The 21,628-nt window shown below is 41.8% G+C and overlaps 2 protein-coding genes across 7 annotated transcripts; one reads left to right on the forward strand and one right to left on the reverse strand.

Annotated features, from left to right (window-relative positions):
* Positions 1-1,207: 1,207 nt before the first annotated feature.
* zgc:163098 (U2 snRNP-associated SURP motif-containing protein) lies at positions 1,208-12,039 on the forward strand. 5 transcript variants are annotated; one of them, XM_015960838.3, is made up of 24 exons: positions 1,208-1,357; positions 2,492-2,579; positions 2,785-2,896; positions 3,034-3,143; positions 3,253-3,320; positions 3,401-3,510; positions 3,588-3,649; positions 3,724-3,889; positions 4,007-4,206; positions 5,716-5,759; positions 7,973-8,077; positions 8,156-8,222; positions 8,299-8,471; positions 8,556-8,718; positions 8,791-8,870; positions 8,962-9,049; positions 9,136-9,264; positions 9,381-9,570; positions 10,474-10,554; positions 10,632-10,695; positions 10,792-10,942; positions 11,039-11,149; positions 11,538-11,704; positions 11,778-12,039. In XM_015960838.3, exons 2-24 carry the CDS (start codon positions 2,502-2,504, stop codon positions 11,899-11,901), a joined length of 2,643 nt encoding a protein of 880 aa, XP_015816324.1. In that variant the 5' UTR covers positions 1,208-1,357; positions 2,492-2,501; the 3' UTR covers positions 11,902-12,039. The 5 variants fall into 5 exon arrangements, with proteins under 5 accessions (XP_015816324.1, XP_015816326.1, XP_015816328.1 ...); XM_015960840.3 differs by having other exon boundaries at positions 11,781-12,039; XM_015960842.3 differs by having other exon boundaries at positions 10,795-10,942.
* A 65-nt stretch (positions 12,040-12,104) lies between these two features.
* Positions 12,105-20,351, reverse strand: wdr44 (WD repeat domain 44). 2 transcript variants are annotated; one of them, XM_015960837.3, is made up of 20 exons: positions 20,050-20,351; positions 19,388-19,421; positions 17,948-18,010; positions 17,237-17,846; positions 16,824-16,972; positions 16,646-16,741; positions 16,324-16,460; positions 16,065-16,148; positions 15,871-15,977; positions 15,636-15,787; positions 15,421-15,559; positions 15,255-15,319; positions 15,025-15,141; positions 14,817-14,939; positions 14,531-14,722; positions 14,343-14,444; positions 14,148-14,263; positions 13,089-13,216; positions 12,876-13,010; positions 12,105-12,802 (listed from the first exon to the last, which is right to left on the reverse strand). In XM_015960837.3, the coding sequence occupies exons 1-20, from the start codon at positions 20,124-20,126 to the stop codon at positions 12,714-12,716; spliced, it is 2,715 nt and encodes a 904-aa protein (XP_015816323.3). In that variant the 5' UTR covers positions 20,127-20,351; the 3' UTR covers positions 12,105-12,713. The 2 variants fall into 2 exon arrangements, with proteins under 2 accessions (XP_015816323.3, XP_054586520.2); XM_054730545.2 differs by having other exon boundaries at positions 15,397-15,559.
* Between the last annotated feature and the right edge of the window lie 1,277 nt (positions 20,352-21,628).

The following is a 21,628-nucleotide window of genomic DNA, read 5'->3' on the forward strand; positions in this document are numbered from 1 at the left end:
TAAATAATTGTTTTGAACTGCAGTCATTTTCCAACTGTTCATTTGAATACTGGTTATAGACTGGCAAAGACATTTTTTTCACACATATCCCCAATAAAGTTTATTTTGCACCAGCCGCCACTGTAAATCATACTGATAAGTGCAAAAAACGTTTGGTGGCTCGTGAAAAAAAATCAGCTAAATATCAGAGATAAATCTAAAAATTGATAAGAGGAGTTTATGTCAGGGGGAATTTAATGCTGAACAAGATTTTAAATATGGTTTCATTTTCTATGGAAATAATCTCATGCTACTTTATGTTTGTTGATACTGCAGCTTTGCATAATGGAGATAAAACAAGTGATTGCATTTTTAAGGTTCATCATCTTGTTTGAATCACCTTTCATTTTAACCCTCTCAGGCTCAAAATAAGTTTTGATAAAAGGACGAACAACTATGTCCTTCAGGGGTACTTCTGCGTTAAAAGATGCTCATGAAATATGTATCTGCAATGCCTGCCTCCAGAGGGTTAAAATTGGACTTTTGTAACAATATAGTGAGAACTTTACAGTGAGAAAATCCCAAAAGAGTCTAATGTTTCAGTCATTTTGAAAGGAAGGTTACACTGAAACACATTTCATATCCAACTGGCTGAGGATTGTCACTTTTTCTCCTTTCAAAACAAAGGAAGGAGGGACGTAACTACTGTTTACCATCAGTGAGTGTGATGTTTGCCGTGTCTCCTGCGAGCTAATGCTGCAGCGCTGACAATTTTAATTTGACAACTTTTTTCATGATTTTTTTTATTTATTACTTCATTTCTACATAATGCACCTTTAACATCTTTCCAGCACTTGGTGGAGGTTTCACATTCAGATAAGAGGTAAGACATTGATAAGGAAACCCTAAACAGAATGTTCGTGAAATTCGTAAGTTTTCTTGATGATAATCCCTGATACACTCCGACATTATTGTACCTCTCTGGAACCTTAGAATGAAAATCTGACCTATTTATAAAGGACTTTAATTGTTTTCCAAAGAAGATCTTTATAATCAAATGTGGTCAAATGCCAACGTCCAGGCATGCAGATGGAATTCAGAAAGCTTAGAATAGAATAGAGTTTTTTCCATGACACAAAGCTGCAAAAGGGAACTAAAAGCCAGAGTTGAGGTTGGGATGTGTTTGGATGTGGAGAGGGGCGGACAGGTTTAAATGACGTGCAGTGCCAGCGGACCGAGCAGCAGGCGTCTCCAGCAGCTACAGTCAGGAATCTTCTGGCATCCTGGTATATCCTGGTGGCTCGTTGTGCCTGAAAACAAACCGTCGTAACCAGAATGACGACGCAATAACATAAGACACTTAACAGTTTTACGAAAGGTATGAAACGGTGCTGGCTGCAGAAAATCCAGCGCGTGCGTGTTGTTGCGTTACAATAGAATAACAGTCGTGTTAGCTTGTTAGCTAAAATGTGTTCGTCTCGGTAGACTGAGAGGTAGTTTTTGTTAGCCGTCATGATAAACATACATATTAAAAGCAGTGTCAGGTGAAAAATAATAACTTTACTACAGTATTTATTGAAAAAATAAAACAAAAAGCTATGGTGGAGTCCAGCTACTGGTAAGCTAGGCTAGATATTATTGTGAGCTAACGTTAGCTTGGAGAAGTGATTTGTTTTAGGCCTGTTGAAGCTGTTTTTATCATTAAAACCAAAGTAAATCCACGTGTGCACTCAAGTTAATAGTCGATGTAATATTTATTGCACGATGTTTAAATAGATAGCTGCATTATGTGATTTAGTTTGTTTTTAGCAGCCCCCTTGAGAGTCGTTCTACCCACCATGATGGTGGAGCTCAGCAGTGAATCAGTGACTGTAAGAAGTTTGTATCACCAGATTTTCTTTTCTTTGTGTGTGTGTGTGTTTACGTCTGCAAACTCGTGTTTGCACCTAGTGTTCATGTCCTCAGGTGGAAGAAGGGATGGAGTGAGTAACAGAAATGACCCCTCAGGAGATGCATCATTATCCTCTTTCTAAATACCCATGGTTTTGTTTTAACTGTATGATTTGATTTAAGCAACAGAGGATGGTGTTTTAAAGAGATTGACTATGTTTCTGTTACACTAAAACATCAAACCACATAAACCAGTCCTTGTTTTTTTATCATCTCCAGGTAGATTTATTTTAATTTAGCTCTTATCTTGTAATTTTTTGATAGTATTGAGGTCTTAAATCTAACCAGAAAGCTCTAAAATACCACAGTTTTTCTTTACCCGTTATTAACGGGTTTAACACAATATTTGGGATTATTGTCATATTGGAAAGTAATGCACCTTAAAAGAAATGTTTACTTCTGATTTGGCTGCTTCATAAGTTTATTAAGGTCCTCAAATTAAAAAAAAAAGTTTTAAATAAATATCTGTAGTACATTTAAATTGAGACAGATTATGAAGAACATCACAAATCTAAGTCGTATTTACTTTCTACTAGAATTGGTTGTGTCTGTTTATTTTCAGCAGCTTGAGAATGTCGGAGAGAAAGAGAAAACCATCCACTCCTATCAAACCGCTCTCCAAAAAAGAACAAGAAGTGCTGAAGAAGAAGGTGGTTTGTTCTTTTCTTTTTTCTGAAAACATTACTTTGTGATTGAAGTCTTATCAAGCATCAATTTGTCAAAAATCAAAACACCAATAATTAACAACAGCTTATTTCTGATCAAATTAAATGGAAAAAGGGGTTAAGTGTGTGTGTGTGTGTGTGTGTGTGTGTGTGTGTGTGTGTGTGTGTGTGTGTGTGTGTGTGGCATCAGGAAGTAGAGAAAGCAGCAGAGGTTTTTGAAGAGTTCGTGGCATCGTTTGAGACCAGTGAGAAAAACAAGGTGAAGACTTTTGTGCGAGGGGGTATAGTGAATGCAACTAAAGGTGAGTGTAAGAACTTTAGGACTATTGTTTGTTTTTTTTCTACATGATTTTTGAGTCTTCACACAATTCCTAGTGATAGGAATGTACCATCCTGCCTTTTTTCAAACCAGATATCATAAATAATTGTCTTTTTGCAGAGGAGGAAGAAGCAGAAGTGAAAAAGAATAAGCTGTACCGACCTGCCACAAAGTTTGTCTCTGTGTCTCACCATGTCTCACCATCAGCGTCGTCAGAAAGCAGAAAGTCTGTGAGTCTGGGATGTGTTGGTTATTTCACTAAGCAGGAATGGAGTTTTACACATCTATGTTTTTGTTTATTTAGTGAAAGGGAAGTAAATGGTCTTGTTTATTATGCAGGCATTTAAGAAAAAGGTGGATGAGAAGAAGAAGAGTAATCTTGAACTTTTCAAAGAAGAACTTAAGCTGTGAGTTTGTTAATATCTTTGATTTTCTGATGCTGTTTTCATGCACGTGAGCTTGTTTTTATTACGTGGTAAACATGCAGAATACAAGAAGAGCGTGAGGAAAGACATAAAAGAAAGAGGGGTGATTCTGGTGTAAGAAGAGAAGGTGGAGGACATGAAGATCTGGATCTATCCTCACTGGGACGATCAAGTAGGTGTTAGGGTTAGGGTTAGTGCAACTATCTCTGAGCTCAGATTGCTGCTAACCTGCGTTTTGTGTTATTCTAGTGTTGTATGATGACTTAGCCCCAGTTTCCACCAACCTCTACATTAACTGCATTAGTCCAAAGGTAGTGCCACAATTCTTTAATTGGCTCGGCAGGATGAGAAGCCCCCCTCTCACATGTAGTTCTTATTCTTCCAGATGAATGAAGAGATGCTCTGCCGGGAGTTTTGTAAACATGGCCCCCTGGCCAGCGTGAAGATCATGTGGCCCCGAACAGACGAAGAGCGTTGCAGAACTTCCAACAGAGCCTTTGTGGCCTTCATGACACGAAAAGACGCAGAAAGGGCCATGGCTGCTCTGGATGGTAGCGTAAACTTTTACAAATGTTTGAAACAAACCAAACAACTGGTACGGCTTTGCTTTAACTCCATGTCTGAGTTCTGTATTGACTGTAAGGGCAGAAATGTGTTTGATGTTACAGGTAAAGTGATTATGGGGTTTGAAATGAAACTGGGATGGGGCAAACCAGCCCGTATTCCACCTCAGCCCCTGTACACACCAGTTGGGGTGAGAGCTGCACCCCCGCCCCCATCTGGCCTGCCTTTCAACGCCCAGCCAAGGGATCGCTTACGCAATGACTTCACAAAACCTCTGGGCATGTCGAAAACAGAGCTCAACAAGGTAAACGGTCTCCTCATCAAACTGTTTAGGTGGTGATGTTACCCTGGGAAAAATTAGAAATTAGCTTTTTTTGGGGGGGTCATTTTTTTGTGTTCCTTTATAGGAAATATAAATCTAAACTTTTATAATTTGCTATATCTGTTAACCCTTTCATGCACAAAATGTTATAACCTCGGTAAGGATTCTTCTGTCCAATCTATTTATTCAGAAACATATGTATTTAAAAAATATGTGCTTTTATATTCATTTTTACATCTGTGACGGTTGGGTGATTTATCTACCACTGACAATAGATCAAGCCCCTCACAGATTATTTTTAAGAGCGATATTTTTTTTTGCAAATGAATGAATCTGACATATGGAACATCACATACTTCCAGGTCACCCTTTCTGGGTACTTCCAGTTATTGTACATCCTTAGAAAGCCAGAAGTCTTGTGATTTCAGTGATGTGTAACAAGGATACAACCACAACTGTAGACACAGTAACTCACTGTTCAAAGCCTCATAATATTGACAGAATAGAGCCATCTCAAACAAAAATGTTCTTATTCAGTCCACAAGAGTCTAATTCGACCGTTAGTCCACAGCAAGTCGTGTGTACCGCTGAAAACCTGCAGACTTTCTTTCAGATGCATCTCTTTTAAAGTTTTCATCCTAACCTCCGTTAGCATCCACATATTAGCTTCAGACTTTTGATCGACATCTTACCTGATCCAACAGGCAACATTATCAGCTGTTTGCTGATAGGTCAGAAGTCCCATCCCCTATTGTCATGTAGTTTGAACCAATCGTGGTGTAGGATGTTGTTAATTGACACATCAAACAGCCAATGAAACTCAGAATGAGGACCCCTCCTGGTCTGATACAGCAAACTGAGGAAGAAAGATCGTTATTGGTGGATCACTCCGTGTCAAGCCAAACGTCTGAACCTGCATAACTATTTGGCACATCGTCATTTGTTAGATGATTAATTTCACCTTGTAAAAATGTTACGTATCGCCCAACCGTAGTGACCACTCAGAAAAACATACATCTTACTTAGAAGCGTGTATTTGATCGATTATAATCGCGGCCTCCATACATGACCAGTAGACACAATAGGCTCTAATGTGGTCGCTTTTGTGCAAGTACACCATCAACGCCCACATAGTGACCACCAGGCATGAAAGGGTTAAAAGACTCATTTCAAACTGTAGTTAACATTCTGATTCAATAATAAAACTTAACACAAATCGATGCGAATGCGTTAAATACATTTACTTTTATGATGCCTGTTTGCTCCTTTTGGCTTTGATCAACTCTAAATATAAACATGTTGTGTCTTTGGATACTTAAATTAAGATTTAGCTCAGCCTTTTTAAATGTTTGTATTTCTTTGCCTTTACTGGAGTACTAAAGCTGTGTCCGCCTCCCCAGTGTTTTCTATGCTGTATGTATCCTGCAGTGTTCATCTGTACAAGTACTCACTTTGTAATATTTTCACTATTTGGTTTGACTTCACAAACAGACTCTGTCCGAAGCCGTAGTCAAAGTGGTTATCCCAACCGAAAGGTACACACACTCTTCTTACCATGACTGACCAGCTGTCTTAACACAAGTGTCATAGGACAGAGGCCGACGTGCACTCTCCTATTATCTATAAACGAGTCCAGCTTTAAGAGCTAATGGTTCACCTGAGATGCACATAGAGTAGAGAAATCCGGCTCTCCGGGGTGTTTTAGTGGAGGGACTCCTATTGTTGAGCTTGTTTGTGAATAACATCCAGATGTTTTGCTGTCAGATGTGTGTAGATTTCTTGTGAATGACTGTTAGAGCCGTGAGTTTATTTGAGAGCAGGGTTTCCCGTGGGTTGGCTGAGACACTGCAGACCGATACAGCAGGAAGGCAGAGAGATTTAACATAAACACCGACTGAAGTCAGTAGATTTATTATGTCTCAGATAGGTTTTAGTCCACAGGAACAATTCTGAGCTTCCTGCTTTCAGTCTGTCACCCTGTCACTGACTGGAAAGATGCTGCCTCATAAGGAGTCTAAGTGTCCTCCCTTTCCGGTCGGCTCATGGGTCTCCGAAAGAACGAAAAAATGAATGCAAGTCAACGGGGCTAAAGAGCTATTTTCTAATCCGCTTTGCCTTAGACCCTGGATCACACATATGTTGTATTTCAATTTAAATGAAAAGTAATGATGGGCGTTTTCAGTCAATCAGATTTTATTTATAAAGCACTTTTCAAGCAAAGTGCTTTAAAAAGTTAAAATGACCCCAAATTCCCATAACAGTTTGAAAATATTAACAGACATATGCACGCACGCACACACATACACACATCAGTAAAAATTTATATTCAGCTGAGTCCAGATGAGCCGAGTTAGGTAAGGCAAGGAAACGCCATCAGAGGAGCCGTCTGCTTCGGCAGCATCAGATCTTCCACACTAAGTCAGGGCGCTCAGAGGGGTAGCATAGACCCCACCTCCACTTAAACACTACCTGTAGAGCGCCCAGGAAGCAACAGTTGACCTACAGAGAAAACACTGGATTAAAATGAGTAAAAATATGAAAATAAAAGAGCCAGTATAAATGACAAAAGTAAGAAAATAAATAAAATCATATGGACAGTAAAATTATAATATTATTATGATTTCTCATTTTACATGACTATATTTTATTACTGGCTTTGCATGTTTTATATGATTATATTTTAGTACAGTTTCACTATAGTAAATAATTAGATAAAAGCTAACCTAAATTGGCGGGTCTTGAGCCTGGACTTAAAAACGTGAACGTTCTCTGCGGCCCTGAGGTCTTCCGTCCGATCGTTCCAGAGGCGAGGGCCGTAACACTGGAAGAACGCCTCGCTGTGAGTGTCCTGACTTTAGGGATGACCAGAAGATGCCTGCCAGAGGAGCGCAGAGGCCGTGAGGGTTCATATGGTAAAAGCAGTTCTGAGAGATAAGAAGGCCCAAAACCATTAAGACACTTAAAACCAGTAGAAGAACCTTAAAATTTTGATCACGCCAGCCACGTACTTTGAGATTAATCAGCTTGTAAAAGTTCGCAATTAGTGTGACTACATCGGCACGTCACCAGATAATCTCCCCTCCCTTAGCGTAGCTGCTACGTACCACATGGTCAGATTTATGGTGGCTCTTTCCTCCTATGGGAGCAATTAGAAGTTTGCTGAACTTACAGCCCTTTTTCCTCAGTTTTCTCCGTGTCTGGTTTCATGACGTCCCTTTCGTGATGCACATTTGTAGTCCTGGACTTATTTTCACACAAAGTTAAAATATCGTTCCACCCATTCGAAAATGCTTCTTTAAAATTCACGGACATCATATGTGAAATCCATGGAACATAACAAGCAGAATTAGAAAATGGCGTTTTTAGCCCCGTTCACTTACATTAATTTTCTCGTTCTTCTGGGGACCCATGGTGTGGAAGTAGATGGGCGCCACTTAGGCTCCCTTTTAGCTCAGCCTTTTTATTTGAAGTTACTCATGGGGCTAAAATTAAACATGGCCACTGAATCTTCATGAAAGTTTGGGTCAGCATCAAAAACAAAATGATGAATTCTAAATCCTGGAGCATTGATTGGTTTGAAATATGCAAGCACTGAGGACAGACAGTTTGCACACTGGAAAAACGCCTTTAGGATTGTGAACGCTTAGGCGCAGTCAGCTAACGGTCGTCATGGGCCAGCCGGGGTGTTAAGTTTTAATGTTCACTGGGATCTAAAACCCAGCCTGATGCGGCTCCCTCCCTCCCACAGGAATCTGTTATTCCTCATTCACAGAATGATAGAGTTTGTGGTGCGTGAAGGTCCCATGTTTGAAGCCATAATAATGAACAAAGAGATAAAAAATCCAGATTACAGGTGCGTATGTCCTACATGGGTACTTGTTAGTCTCATGAGGTAGTAAGTAGTTACTTAATGTGTTTTTTCTCCCTCCAGGTTTCTTTTTGACTGTAAAAGCCAAGATCACGTGTACTATCGCTGGAAGTTGTTCTCAATCCTCCAGGTATGTTTAGACTACAAACCTTACAGACAAATCCTTTAGCCTGATTTCATGACTTTAACCTGCCTGGGTCCCACAGGGAGAGTCTCCCACCAAGTGGAGGACAGCCGATTTCCGTATGTTCAGAGGAGGCTCAGTATGGAGACCCCCTGTCCTAAATACTTACTCTTTGAGAGGAGATGATGGAGCAGAGGGAATGAACACGTCTCCCTTAGAGGAGGAGGAGGTGAAGAAGGGTCAGCTCAGAGCTGAGTAAGTCTGCCCCGCTGGTCTAGGACATCGTTGGGTCGTAACTTAACATTGAAGGAGTTTTGTTGTTCTGTAAACCTGAATCAGGCACAAACAGAAACTGGAGACACTTCTAGAGGAGCTGACTCCTAGCAGAGACGGTATCGCCAGTGCCATGATGTTCTGCCTGGAACGAGCAGATGCTGCAGAAGAAGTAGTGGGACTCGTCACCGACTCGTTTTCTGTGCTTCCGACACCCCTTCAGAAGAAGGCTAGTCTCTGTGTGAACACATAGTAATCACAGAAGAAAACATCTGCTTATGTGTTTCCTTACATCTCACAGATCTCTAGGTTGTATCTCGTCTCAGACCTTCTGCACAACTCTAGTGCTAAAGTAGCCGGTGCATCATATTATCGTAAATAGTAAGGAGCTTTCTTTCATTCACATTTATTACTTCTAATTTAATTTATTTTTATTTCATTTCTCCAAAATATCTCTTTTTTTTTTTTCCAGTCTTGAAACAAAGCTACCGCAGATATTTGAGTTTCTTAATGCCGCCTATAAGAACATACAAGCCCGGCTGCAGGCCGAGCAGTTTAAGGTAATGCGTCGCCTCACACAGTCACCACATTTCTCTTAAATGGGACAGAAGGGAAGAGGAACCATGTTCATGTCCTGTCTTTGCAGCAAAAGGTCATGAATTGTTTTAGAGCGTGGGAAGACTGGGCCATATATCCAGAGCCTTATCTAATCCGCCTTCAGAACATCTTTCTGGGCTTCGTCAAAGCAGGAGAAGAGGAAGCAGAGACGGTAGAGGTGAGCTTATCCTCTCGGCACAGGCACTAAGGTCTTATTGTAACTCCATATAAACATCTGGGGGTGCTGATAAAACGGACACCAAACACCTGGTAAGGAATTTGTTTGTCTCATAGGATACGTCCCGTGAGCTTGATGGTGTGCTGCTGGACAGAACCCTTGTAGATGGGTTACGACTGGGCAGATCTCCAGTGGATGACATCGACGGCTGCCCCATGGGCTGGGACCCCCTGGATGGGGTACCTGTAGATGATCTAGATGGTGTTCCTTTGGCCACTGCTATAGATGACATAGATGGAATACCCTGTGAGTCCACTGTAAACAATTTAAAGTCATTTCTAAGCTTTCTGTGAAACGGTTCACTAAAAGCTTTGGTTTGGAAGGACTGATGAGCTAAGGGCTAGTCTGCTCCCCCCTGGATTTCAGACGTGCTGTTTGAGCTTCCAGCTGCAGCTGTCCAGCCAAACGAAAGGCCATGAAGCAACATGGATGAAGAATGTCAGACAGATGAGATGCAGGGACGTTTTTATGAACCCTAAACTGAACACTGGTCTGGTGAAGGGCAGCCAGTACTGGGAAAATGTAATGATGGTTCCTAGTGTTCGTTAGAACCTGAGCAGCCGCCTTTGGGACCATCTGAAACTGTAGTTTGATGCATGCATACAAAGAGGTACCCATGGGGCGTATGACATCTAAAACCCCATCTGAAGGTTTTCTAACAAAAATATTAAGGGTTGTTCTTCATTGATGCTGATTTGGAGAGTGTAAAAACAGTTCCTCCCAATTCAAGGTAATGTTTACTCTAAATATATTTTACATACAATTCTTAAAGAATAGTAAACACACAGTCGGTATTTTTGTCCAAAACCCAGCCCACCATAGGAATGCAGAATCACAGGCAGTGTAAAGGCCTACTAAATAGTGTTTGCATAAAACCGGAGTAGCTCTGGGCTGGTCAGGCCTTTCAGACTGAAGTCGTTCAGCTATTTGCAGCAAGTAAGATGGTTTTTAGTTGTGAGATTTCTTTAGAGTGGCACTTCAAAAACCCTGTTATGTCCCCTTAGGACAGCTGTTCTGTGTACTGTTTGTTTTTTCTGCTGCACCTCACTACATCGGTGCTGAAACCAAACCGTACCAGGTGTCTGAGCAGATTCATGTGCTCTGTGATTAAGTGTCTGCTTACCTGAACCCGCTCTCTGTTGTCCTCAGTGTATGAGAGCAGTAACCGTCTTTCTGGGGTGCCTTTGTCTAAATGGGAGAAAACCAGTGACACTGGGACATTTTCTCATGGTAAGACACGTCCAGATGTCCTCTGTCACTGGACCAGCCTCTGGCATCCTCTCCGCTCATTGTTCTTTTTGTCTCAGCCAAAGCCGAGTCCAAGTGGGACACTGTGGGCGAGCAAGAGGATGAAGATAAAGTGAATGTTAGGTGAGGCCGAAGTGATTGGTTTCAGTTCTTTATTCATTACAACAGTGACGTGATCTATCGATATGTTTACGTCTCTCCTCTCCATCCTGACAACAGCAGCAACTCACACGAGGAAGACGAGGACTCGGAGAGCGACAGCAGTGCCGACTCCTCCGGTGCACCAAACTATGACAGTGCGGTTTTCCAGAGCTCCCTCAAAAGTTTCCAAGTGTCTGAGAGTAAAAGGAAAAGGCTGAGGGAGGTAGAGGTAACGAAACACCACCACCAGGGTTTTAAACACATTTCTACTGATCAGTCAAAGCTCTTAGTAAGGAGTGGAGCTGATGGACTGTTTCTGACACAGGTAAAGGTAATGAAGTTCCAGGATGAGCTGGAGTCTGGGAAAAGGCCGAGGAAGTCCGGACAGAGCATGCAGCATCAAGTGGAGCACTACAGAAACAAACTGCTACAGAAGGTGAATATTTTAGTTTATGACTTGTTTCTTCTGCCAGAATTAAAACTGTAGTCCTAAAAATGTTCTCATAGCTTGAGTCAGCTCAGCACACACAGTCCCAGAATTAATCAGAAGTGCACCATCTACAGGGAGAGAAGTGTAGCTACACGTCTGGTGAGAGTTTCAGAGTTATGTATGTTGCATTTGTTGGACATGACTGGAATCAAGAAAAAAATTTTCCTTTGAGAGTTACTAGTTCTGAAACTTATCTGGCTCTCGGTTACATTTTTCTCCTAGTGTATTAGTTTATCAGTCAAGTATGGATGTGGAATGAAGCTCACGGGAGAAATTTGCATCTTGTTCTCAATTATATTAAAGACTTGGAGTTACTGAAATGTTTCTGCTGCAGGAGTTTGAAAAGAACGAAGAAAAGAATGAGAGATCAAAGTCCAAAGACGGGCAGAAAGATGACAGGCGGAACAGAGAGAAGAGCAAAAGAAAGGATGAAGGCGACAGAAGACGGAGCAGCGATACTGGAGAACAAGCTCGAAAATCACGGAGCAGCTCTCCCATAAGGCAAGTACTAACAAAATAAGATTGTAACACAGATGTTTATCATATTCTTACAATTTATCTTCTTTCCATTTAGCAGGAAAAAGTCTCCCAAACGGTCCAAACGTTCCCGATCACCATCCCCAGTTCTAAAGTCCAAAAAGTCCAGGTCACGGTCGCCACATCGCTCCCATAAGAAGTCGAAGAAGAGTAAACACTGACTGCTGCTGTTCCAACCATCCATGCAAGATCCAGCTCCCTTTTCTATGTGAAGTTTCAACACTGTAACTACTTATATTTTTGTTTTTAAAATAATCTAATGCTGCAAATTCTGACATTAAATCATCTTTGGTGATGAATTCTGTTTACTGAATAGTTTTTTATGCCAGAACTTAGCAGGGCTGCAAAAGAAAAGCTCAGCCAGCATTTCTGAAAAGTTTTATTGAGGAAAGTACATAAGTTGTTTACAAAAGCAGGAGGTTTGCCATTTAACGGATTTACAGTCCTATCATGAAATGTGCTTTAGCTGAACACAGAAACGAGACCCAGTGACTTCTGAACAACCCTGCAGGATTCATTAGTAACTGAATCTTTTACTGCGGATGTGATGGAAGGGTTGGTGTTAAAGGAAAGGAAATCACTTCCTGTGGGGAAAACAAATGACCATAAATAAGATTTTAATCCAACTTGACAAAAAGACAAATTTAAAACAAGGTATTAGAATTTAACCGTTGCAACATATTCTTCTGAGATGTGAGACGCAAATCAGGAAGGTGCTCATTCTGATGCAAAAAACTTAGCGACCGGGCCGTTCAGCTATAAATGTACATAAACAGCTCCATTTGTTTACCAACCCTTTCACGTTTGCCTGCTTTGAAAGATAAAAACAGAAATGTGACGAGGAATCTCATTTAGTCACTTGTGAACAGTTTTCTGTCCCTTATCTATCACCATTAGGACATGCCCTCCATCGTTAGGGACTAATCTCTTAACAGGCACACCTGTGCATGAAGAGCAGAGGACCCTGAACTGCTCAGTACTTTTTAACATTGATAAAAACTTTGATGGCTCCAGTGAAATCAGCAGACAGAAGAACCTCCGTGTGATCGGTTTTTAGGGCGCCTGCAAAAACAAACAAGAACTTTACTCAGCTGAAAGAAACGCCTCTCTGTGAGCTTAACCCAGGAGAACGTACCTGATGGTATCGTTTCAGAGTCTGTGGAGTCCAGGCTTTTACGGTCCGCTTCTGGCTTCTCCGTTCCCGTTTCCTGAGGGACGATGAGCCCTGGATGAGGTGCAAACACGGCTGAGGTGACCACCGCGTTGTGTGCTGGAAAACAGAGCAGCTGCTGTAGCAAAACGGAGTTCACACCACAGGAATGTCAATTTTAATAAACAGTGCAGGTACCTTTGATCCCTTCCCAGAAGTCATTGCGGTCCCGTCGTACGGATGTGAACTTGCTTAGATCGTGGTAAGTGCTCCAGATGTACACGTATTTATCCTCAGAGCCACTCACGATAAAGGAGTAGTCATGGCTGTAAGAAGACATTTGTTTTTAATAGTGATGCACCGATATGAAACTTTTGGGGCGATGCAGATATTCGATTACTTAAGGCTGCACAATATTAGGAAAACCTGCAATATGCGATAACAGATTAACATTGTGATGGCGATATTACTTGCAATAAACAAAGAAATGAAAAAAATGACCAAAAAAATCATAAAAATGAGAAAAGCAAAAGATGAGGAAAGGGAAAATGAAAATGAACAAGAAAATGCAACCAGTGGATCCCGGGAAAAGCACAATCAGCAAAAAGAGCAGAACAAACCTAACTCAGGTGTTTGCTAACCATCAAAATTAAGTGCCGTCTGCCTCGGGGGCGGGCATCTAACCTAGGAGAACCCACCCAATTGGCCAAATGGGTGAAAAGCTCTATTTGAGTTGTTAAAAATACGTCATGCTTCTGTTTGACAGAATGCATTATGTGTAGCAAACATTTGAGCTGACCATTGCAATATTTATCTGTCCTTTGCAATATGCATATTGTGCATGCTGATATCGCAATAACAATATATTTGCGCTATATTGTGCAGCCCTGCCGATAACAGATATTTGCCAATGCGGATATACTGACATTAATGCTTCTAAAACCAGCAGATTTTGTAGAGAAAGAAAATGATTAAAGCTGATTTTACGTTATGTACACACAACACACACATTTATGCTTCTGAGATGATTACAATCACTGTCACATGACTAAAACACACATCACCCCCCTCACCCTCTGAAATCACTAAATGGAAACAAGATGGAAAAAATATCGGTTGTTAATATCGGCCCAGTTCTATTTATCAGACCGATAGCGATATGTTAAAACCATCTGCCGATACTGATGTCGATATATTGTGCATCCCTAGTTTTTAACCAGACTGCTTTTCTCCAGTCTGATGGGAAACCTTCCTCACCTGAAGCTGGCCTTGATCTGGCTGCTGCTGTTGACGTAACCCTTGTACTTCATGGACAGAGACAAGTCCCTCAGGTCGTATAGGCGGATGCGGGAATCATTGGAAGTGACCAGAATCTGTGGAGGATAGGTGGTTTCAGAGCTTCATTACAGAGACTTGAACATGCTGGTAAGTCTGGGGGGGGGCGGGGTTTACCTTATTTTCACCAGGCAGAGGCTCAATCCCAGTAATTTTGCGTCCGACTTTATTCCTCCCTCTGGTGGACCTCACGTGTATTTGAGTGTGATATTTCAGACGCTAATGGCGGATGAGAGGAAATCATATTTCAAACTCGTGATTCCTATAAAGAGCAAACTGATGTGTTCGGTTGAGCAGCACGATACCTCGGTGTCATAGAAGATGCATCGGCCGTCGTACGTGCCGATGACCGCATACTTTCCATTTTGGCAGAAGTTGGCTGCAGTGATGAGCCGAGTCTGGCCATCCACCTCATTCCACAACGCCACCTTCTTGTCTGGAATGTTCCAAAGTCGTAGTTTTCCATCCAGAGAGCCGCTTAAAAAGTATCTGTCATCCTGGGGAGGAAGGAGGACCAAACGCTTCCATAAAACCAGCAGATGTACAGATGTTTGCACCGAGACGATGCTGAGCCGACCCGACTCCACTTACTCTGGGGTGAAAAGCAATGGCTGTGACAAAATCTATGTGCTGAAAGCAGCAGAGACATTCTCTCCTGGATATGTGCCATAATCGGACCGTCTTATCCATAGAAGAAGAGAGCAGGAAAAAGTTCTAGAAACACAAAACGGAAAAGCTGAAACAAAAACGGACTAAAAGCATGAAGAGAGCTCAATTGTGAAATAAGAGAGACAATCACCTTGGACCAGGACAGGTCCAGCAGGTCAGCAGTGTGACCCTTGTACTTGCAGAAGGGGACTTGACGGAAAGGAGTATGTCTGTCTTCAGTATCCGGGTCCTCTGGAATACAACTCGTCTAAAACACAAAAACGACTCAGAATCCTTCAGTTTTATTAAGTATCTGATTATTGTTTTTACACACTGACAACATGAAAAGTTGCTCATCATCAAGAGCTGTTGGAGACTCACCCCAGGATCAGTGTCAGATTTAGAGGAGCATAAACTTTCCTGGGAAGGAGAAGGGGAAACTCGACCTGGAGGAGCCAAAATATCACAAGAATGAAACCGCGAGTCGTTATTTAGCTACAGGATCTATCACCATTCAGGTCACCATCAGGGTTCCTAGAGAACAGACCATCAGTGTTGTACTTTAATCTCATATTATTGAAGTAATCAAAGGCAGTCTTTAAGACCCAGATGCGAACGATGTTGTCCTGGCCTGCCGTTGCCAGGAGCCTCCCACAGTGAGAAAACTTCATTGTCCAAACGGCCCCCTGGAGGACAGCATGGAGGTTTTAGGATGCCGACTTTGATCAGAAACAATAACCAGCAGGGCTGGGATCGTCCTACCATGTGCTCTCCACTCAGGTCCTGCACAACTCTGATCTGATCAAAGTCGAAAGGACCCTTGAAGCTATGAGCGGCCTTGAACTTTACAGGTCTGGTGTAAGGCATGCCCTCATCATCACTCGATGAAGGGTCGTCCGGATCTGTGTGGAACACTTCAGAGGAGAACAAAACTAAAAAGTCTCTGCATGAAAACATGTTAACGGCAGCTCAAATGCTTCAAAAACAAACAAAATACCTTCATCACGCACGCTCTTGACCTTATTGACCGCCTTCTCTCCATACTCCTCAGCGAGATGCTTGGCCCTTTTCACAGACTTGCCCAGGAATTTTTTCAGCTGAGTTCTGGTTGTAAACCAAAAGGAGAATTCTTTTTCACTTCCAAAGTTAAATCATGAGGGAACAGGGCGAGTCAAACCGAAGAACCCTTACGTTTTCTGCTTCAGTTTTCCACCATCTGTGTCCATTAGCGCAGTCTGAGACTTGTCGTCATCATCCGACTGAGCTGCGTCATTCCTGAGTGAGAAAAGAAAATCCCACAGGTTTCCTTATTTGATTCAGAAAATGGTTTGAATGTGTGCAACGTGCACACACCCAAAGCAACACCAGTTCACCTGTGAAAGCTGGACTTTCCTGTTAGCTACTTAACTACACGTACCCACGGAGCCATTTCAAATGATTTCCTGCTTACGTGACGTATTCCTTGGTCCTCCTCATGATGTGCAGAGTGAGAGGGTTGATGCCTGCTGGAAGTTTCTCTTCTGCCTGAATCAGAGGAATCTCTTCACCGGTGTCTAAATTCTTGATCATCACGCTGGCCAGTATTTCCTGTTCAAGGATTACACACAAGTATGGTTTTGTAGAAAATCAGATTATTTGAAAACCATAAAGAAACGTTTTCATAAGGCTGCCAATCCCTGATTTACTGCTATTGTCACACATTAACTCAGGAAAAGATTCAGCATGGCAGGCATTAAATGCTAATGAATGAGAAAAAGCACACAGACTCTTACTTCATCTGTTAGTTCTCTACCAGAGTTGGAACGTGGGCGCTGAGGACCTGCGGCATGTCCTACACTCTGCGATGAGGCCTGTTCGTCCTCATGTTCCTAAGACAAAAATACATTGAAATTAAAAGTCTGATCTTAGAGCGGCTGAGGGTGAAGTGCTCTGGTCCACGGCCCCACTGACCTGTGCCGTCACCACCTTGTCCCCGCTGGTGGCACTGGCCAGATCCAAGGAATGCTGGAGATCTTTGGTGAGACTCGTCACTGTGCTGCAGGGAGACACCAGACCGGAGGGATCCAGAGAATCACAGCCGACCGAACTCACTGCAGAAACTGGAGAATCACACAGGAAATCACAGCACAGAAAACGACCTAAATCCTCCCAACGCAGCATGAGTCACACCCTTCAGGTTAAACTGTCATTTGTCTGTTTGACAGTCTGAATAAATAAAAGATTTGTCCACATGATCACCTTTTGTTTAATAAGAACACACAGAGAAATGTGTTTGCCATTTTGCCGCATAAATGGTCAACAATAATTCACATTTTGAGCTAAAATGTTTAAACTGAGTAAAAATGACTCCAACGTCTCCTCACCGTCCAGTCCACACGGCCTCAGGCTCTCCTGGGACTTCTTGGAGGGTATGGTGTTCCTGGAGGGTGGGGGAGGTCTACGTGGGGGACCGCCAACAGGTGGGGGTGGGCGAGAGGGGGGAGGCTTTTTTGTGCTGGCTACAATATCTGGTTCTACTGTGAATTGTCGGGGGGGTTTCAAAGGCCCCGGTGAGTCTGAATCAGACGGCCTGTCTGTTAGGGGGACTTGGTCTAAGAGGTCTGCGGGCCTCTGCTCCCTTTGGCCTCCTGGAGCCACGACAGCAGCTTCAGGCCGACTCTGTCCGATGGTGCTGGTGATATCTGGAGGTTGTACCTGTTCTTGTGATGCAGATGATGGACCTAGAGCGCCTGTAGGTCCAGGATCCGGTAAAGAGCATTCCCCATTTGCTGCTACGCTTTTCTCTTGCTCCTCCAACCCTTCGACTAGCTCAAGCCTAACAGCCGGAGCTAATTTCTCCGCAGGAACGTTCTCTGGGGACAGTTCTTCCTTTGGTTCTGCTCTAACATCAACATGGAGCTCATCCAACAACTGAGCCACCTCACCAGCATCAGCGCTTCCCTTTTGACTCTCCTCAATGATGCTATCGATGATCTACGAACATGAGAACAGGAGTCCACATTAAAGAAACTGCTGGATAGAAAGCTTTACTTGTATAATTTAATATTTTCTCTATTTCTGTTGGAAAATCTCACCTGGAGAGGATCGTCTTGCTGAGTCTCGGGCGTGCAACAGCTCACATCCGGCTCAGAGTTTTCCTGTAAGAAGAATGAATCTGTCGCATTAATGGATCCATAAAAGCACCAGCTCACATAAAAATATGTAAATTAATGTGTTGTTTAAAACAGAAAAATCATCTAGTTTCCAAAAATATCAGCATTCCAAAAGACTTTTTAAAAATCCTTTAATTTTATTTTAAACACAAATCCAAAGTGAGTTTGAAGCCCACAAAGGACAATAATAAAACGTGAAACAAGTGGCTTTAAAAATGAGTGACTTTGCTGCTGTAACAGTTTCATGGAAAATTTCAGAAAGAAAAAAAAAAGAATGAAACTCGGCGTAAAAAAAAGATGAATATTAGCAAAACTCAGACCCTCTAGTTAAACATGTCATGAACATAACAGGGAATGGTCACACATCTAGTCCTCGTGGAGTCAACAACACATTACACCGTGTTATTACCCAACACCGTCCCAACTTGCAGAACCACCTTAACAAGCAAAAGCTTGAGTGTGCTCTTCTTCTGCATGACGCTATTAGCGTCGCATCACTATGCAGGAATTTCAGCTCACATTTATTGCAACGTTGCTTCACAATTATATTAGTGTGGATTTTTTTAATACAGCTGCTCTCCTTGGGCAAAGCCACATCTTCATTAGTTCATGGTTTGAATTTGGATTGGAACTACAGAAAACACACACACACACATATTTCCCATGCTAATAAGACTAGATGCACGATATATCTGCATCAACATTGATATCGGCCGATCTTAGGCATATTTTAACTCATTCACTGCCGGGCGTTTCCTGATCAGAAAAGCCCTTCGCTGCTAGCGTTTTTCAGTATTTTTACTGGTTTTTTAAGAGTTACAGAACCCGCACTTGCATAGCGCTTTTCAGAGTCAGAGGACTCCGAAGCGCTTTATACTACAGTGTATCATTCATCCATTCACACATTCATTCACACACATATAATAACGTAAACACATACACGCACCACACATACACACACATACACGCACCACACACACACACACACACACACACACACACACACACATAAAATCTAGCTTGCACTTCATAGAAATAAAGCAAGACATTCAAAAATACAGCTTGCAAATTTTTCGGTCCATACAAAAATCTCCTGATTTGAGAAGCCTAAATGTCAGCGTATATATCGCTATCTGCAAATATCAGTTATCAGTCATAACACTGATATCAATGTCAATATTGGTCCAAAAATGTTATTTCAGTGCATCCCTTTTCATAAACCTTCCCAGATTTCTGGTTAGAGGATTATCCACGATTTCTTGTTTTCCATTCAGATTATTTATATCATGTCCTGATCTGAAACCCTTCAATAATGCATTGTACTGCCGTAATTAAACAATGATAGAGCTTAAAGGCACATACCTGAGGTAAAGGAATGACAAACTTTGCAGGTGACCTAAAAAAAAAGAAGAAACCCGAGTTGTTGTTAAAGATTAGGAGAAGCTCAGTGAACAGAAAGCATCATAAACTAATCTGTCACCTGAGGATTGAAAACAAGACTCCACAGAGTCCACACAGACACTTTTTGCAGGCAAACTGCTATTTAAAAGTTTCTGGTTATAGCTGCTTCATCAGTGTCATGCTGACTGTTTGGTAGATATGATGCAGTAAAAGTTAAAGTTTAGTAGCATAATTAATATCCTAAAGGCCATGTTTTATGGGATTATGGTTCAAATACATCTTCACCTGCTTCACGCTGACTTCAAACATCCATAATGGCTGCTCGCGAAAGCTTTAAGTGTTAAAAACACACGGTTGTTTCAAAGAGAAACAATATATTTGTGAAGGAGCTTGATCATGAACCCCCACTGATTCCAAGTCTCAGTTATATCATTATGCCGCTAGACTTGCCCTGTTCTCACAATAAACAGCTAGTGAAGTGTGTGAGTAAACACCAGACAGATTCCAACTACTGGTTTCATGAAGCTGAATTGTCGAGACAGAGTTAGCACACGTTGGCATTAGCTTAATGTGGTACATAACTAAAAAACATCAACAATAATAAAGTGCATATTAATCCTTACACTTTAGGAGATGGAGTAAAATTAACGTCCTCTGGAGCATCGTAGAATTCCTCTGTGTCACTCGTATCTGACGCCATGCTAATGACAGTTTAGCTCCCCAGCTAGTCCAAGTTAAGACAGCTGTGTAAAAGCTAAATCTGTGATTCTTGTAAATGTTTTACATATGCGCCGGTCTCGCTGCACGCGGCCCTATCAAAAGTCACCGCGTAATTTTAACATAAGCCTCTCAAATCAACGACTTTTAATGTCCAACGTCACTTCATAACGTTACAACCAAAACAGTTAACCAAAACAGTCGGGCTAACAAGTATAGTCTGGTTGTCGCTACGAAACGGCGCTTCTAGTTCGTTCACAGCCCAAAGTCGGCCATTGAGTCAGATGGCAAAAGGCGTAGTTGGGCTACAGTGATCTTCTGGATAGTTGTAAAGCTAACGGAGCCAATGAACCGTGTTATAAAAAACCCAGTAACAAAAAACACATCTTAACGAGATGAGTCTATAGACAGTAAACGGGTGGGTCAAAGGGCGGGGCACAGCTGCCCTTCTTCTTCTTCTTCACTGTTAACGCGGTGTTTATCTCAACACTGCCCTCTAGCGCATCAATTGGAGAACTACAAGAACTGACTGCGAGTTTGTGCTGTCATGTCATGGTGAAGGTCAGCAGGAGTGCATGGAGCCCAGTGAAAATCTGTCCCCTCGGCTGTGTTTTTGTCTATCTGCAGCAGCAGGTGTTGTGTGTAATTGTGTTATCATTCTGAATTAAACAGGGGGCAGGTCTTATGGAGCTGCAAGAGGGCCAAGCGACAAAATTAAGTACATAAATTAGAAAATTTGTTTGTTTTTATTATGAACTGATCTGTTTAGAACACAATATCTAAAGGAAAGAACAGCTGAGAACACATGCTATAAGTAAGCTCTGGTTTGTTTATTCTGCCAAATTTTGTTAATAATTTATTTCCAAAACTCCAGAAAAATGTGAATGACAGTTGCAATGTAGCTTCCTGGAGTAGTGTGGTTTTTGATTTACTTTTGCAGGAGTTTTCAGCAGGACAAGAAATTGTGAAACATTTTTCTCAAAATGGTCTGGAATCAGTCCATGGGTATATATATGTGATCCGGAACAACATTATTTAGATTTTATAAATAATATTTTTTACAAATATAATATTGGTAGCCTCATAACTTCAACACAGACACAGTTGTGGAGACTCCCTGCAAACTTGATCACACCTCAAGGTTAAAGCAAAATACATGTATAAAGCTGCATGAGAAGTTACATTCTTGAACTCAGCAGTGAAGACCACTAGAGCATTTCATAAATTAATGGTGGACCAGGTCAGAGTGCACAAAGAGAAAGAGCAACAGGAACCACAAGGGTCTGGAAGACTTATACGACCCCATTTAGGGCCGAGTGTCTCAGCTAGAAAAGAGCAATAAATAGAAATAAGTATGTTGTTTGTGCTGACATGACATTTTGCATATTGACTGGAAAGGAGGTGATCGTATAGAAATGACGGACACCAGTGGACCAATGGGAGAAGACCACATTTGCACTTTTCCTTAGTGATTGTGACAGTATA

Source organism: Nothobranchius furzeri, chromosome 10, assembly GCF_043380555.1.
Source record: "Nothobranchius furzeri strain GRZ-AD chromosome 10, NfurGRZ-RIMD1, whole genome shotgun sequence".
Taxonomy (NCBI): Eukaryota; Metazoa; Chordata; class Actinopteri; order Cyprinodontiformes; family Nothobranchiidae; genus Nothobranchius; species Nothobranchius furzeri.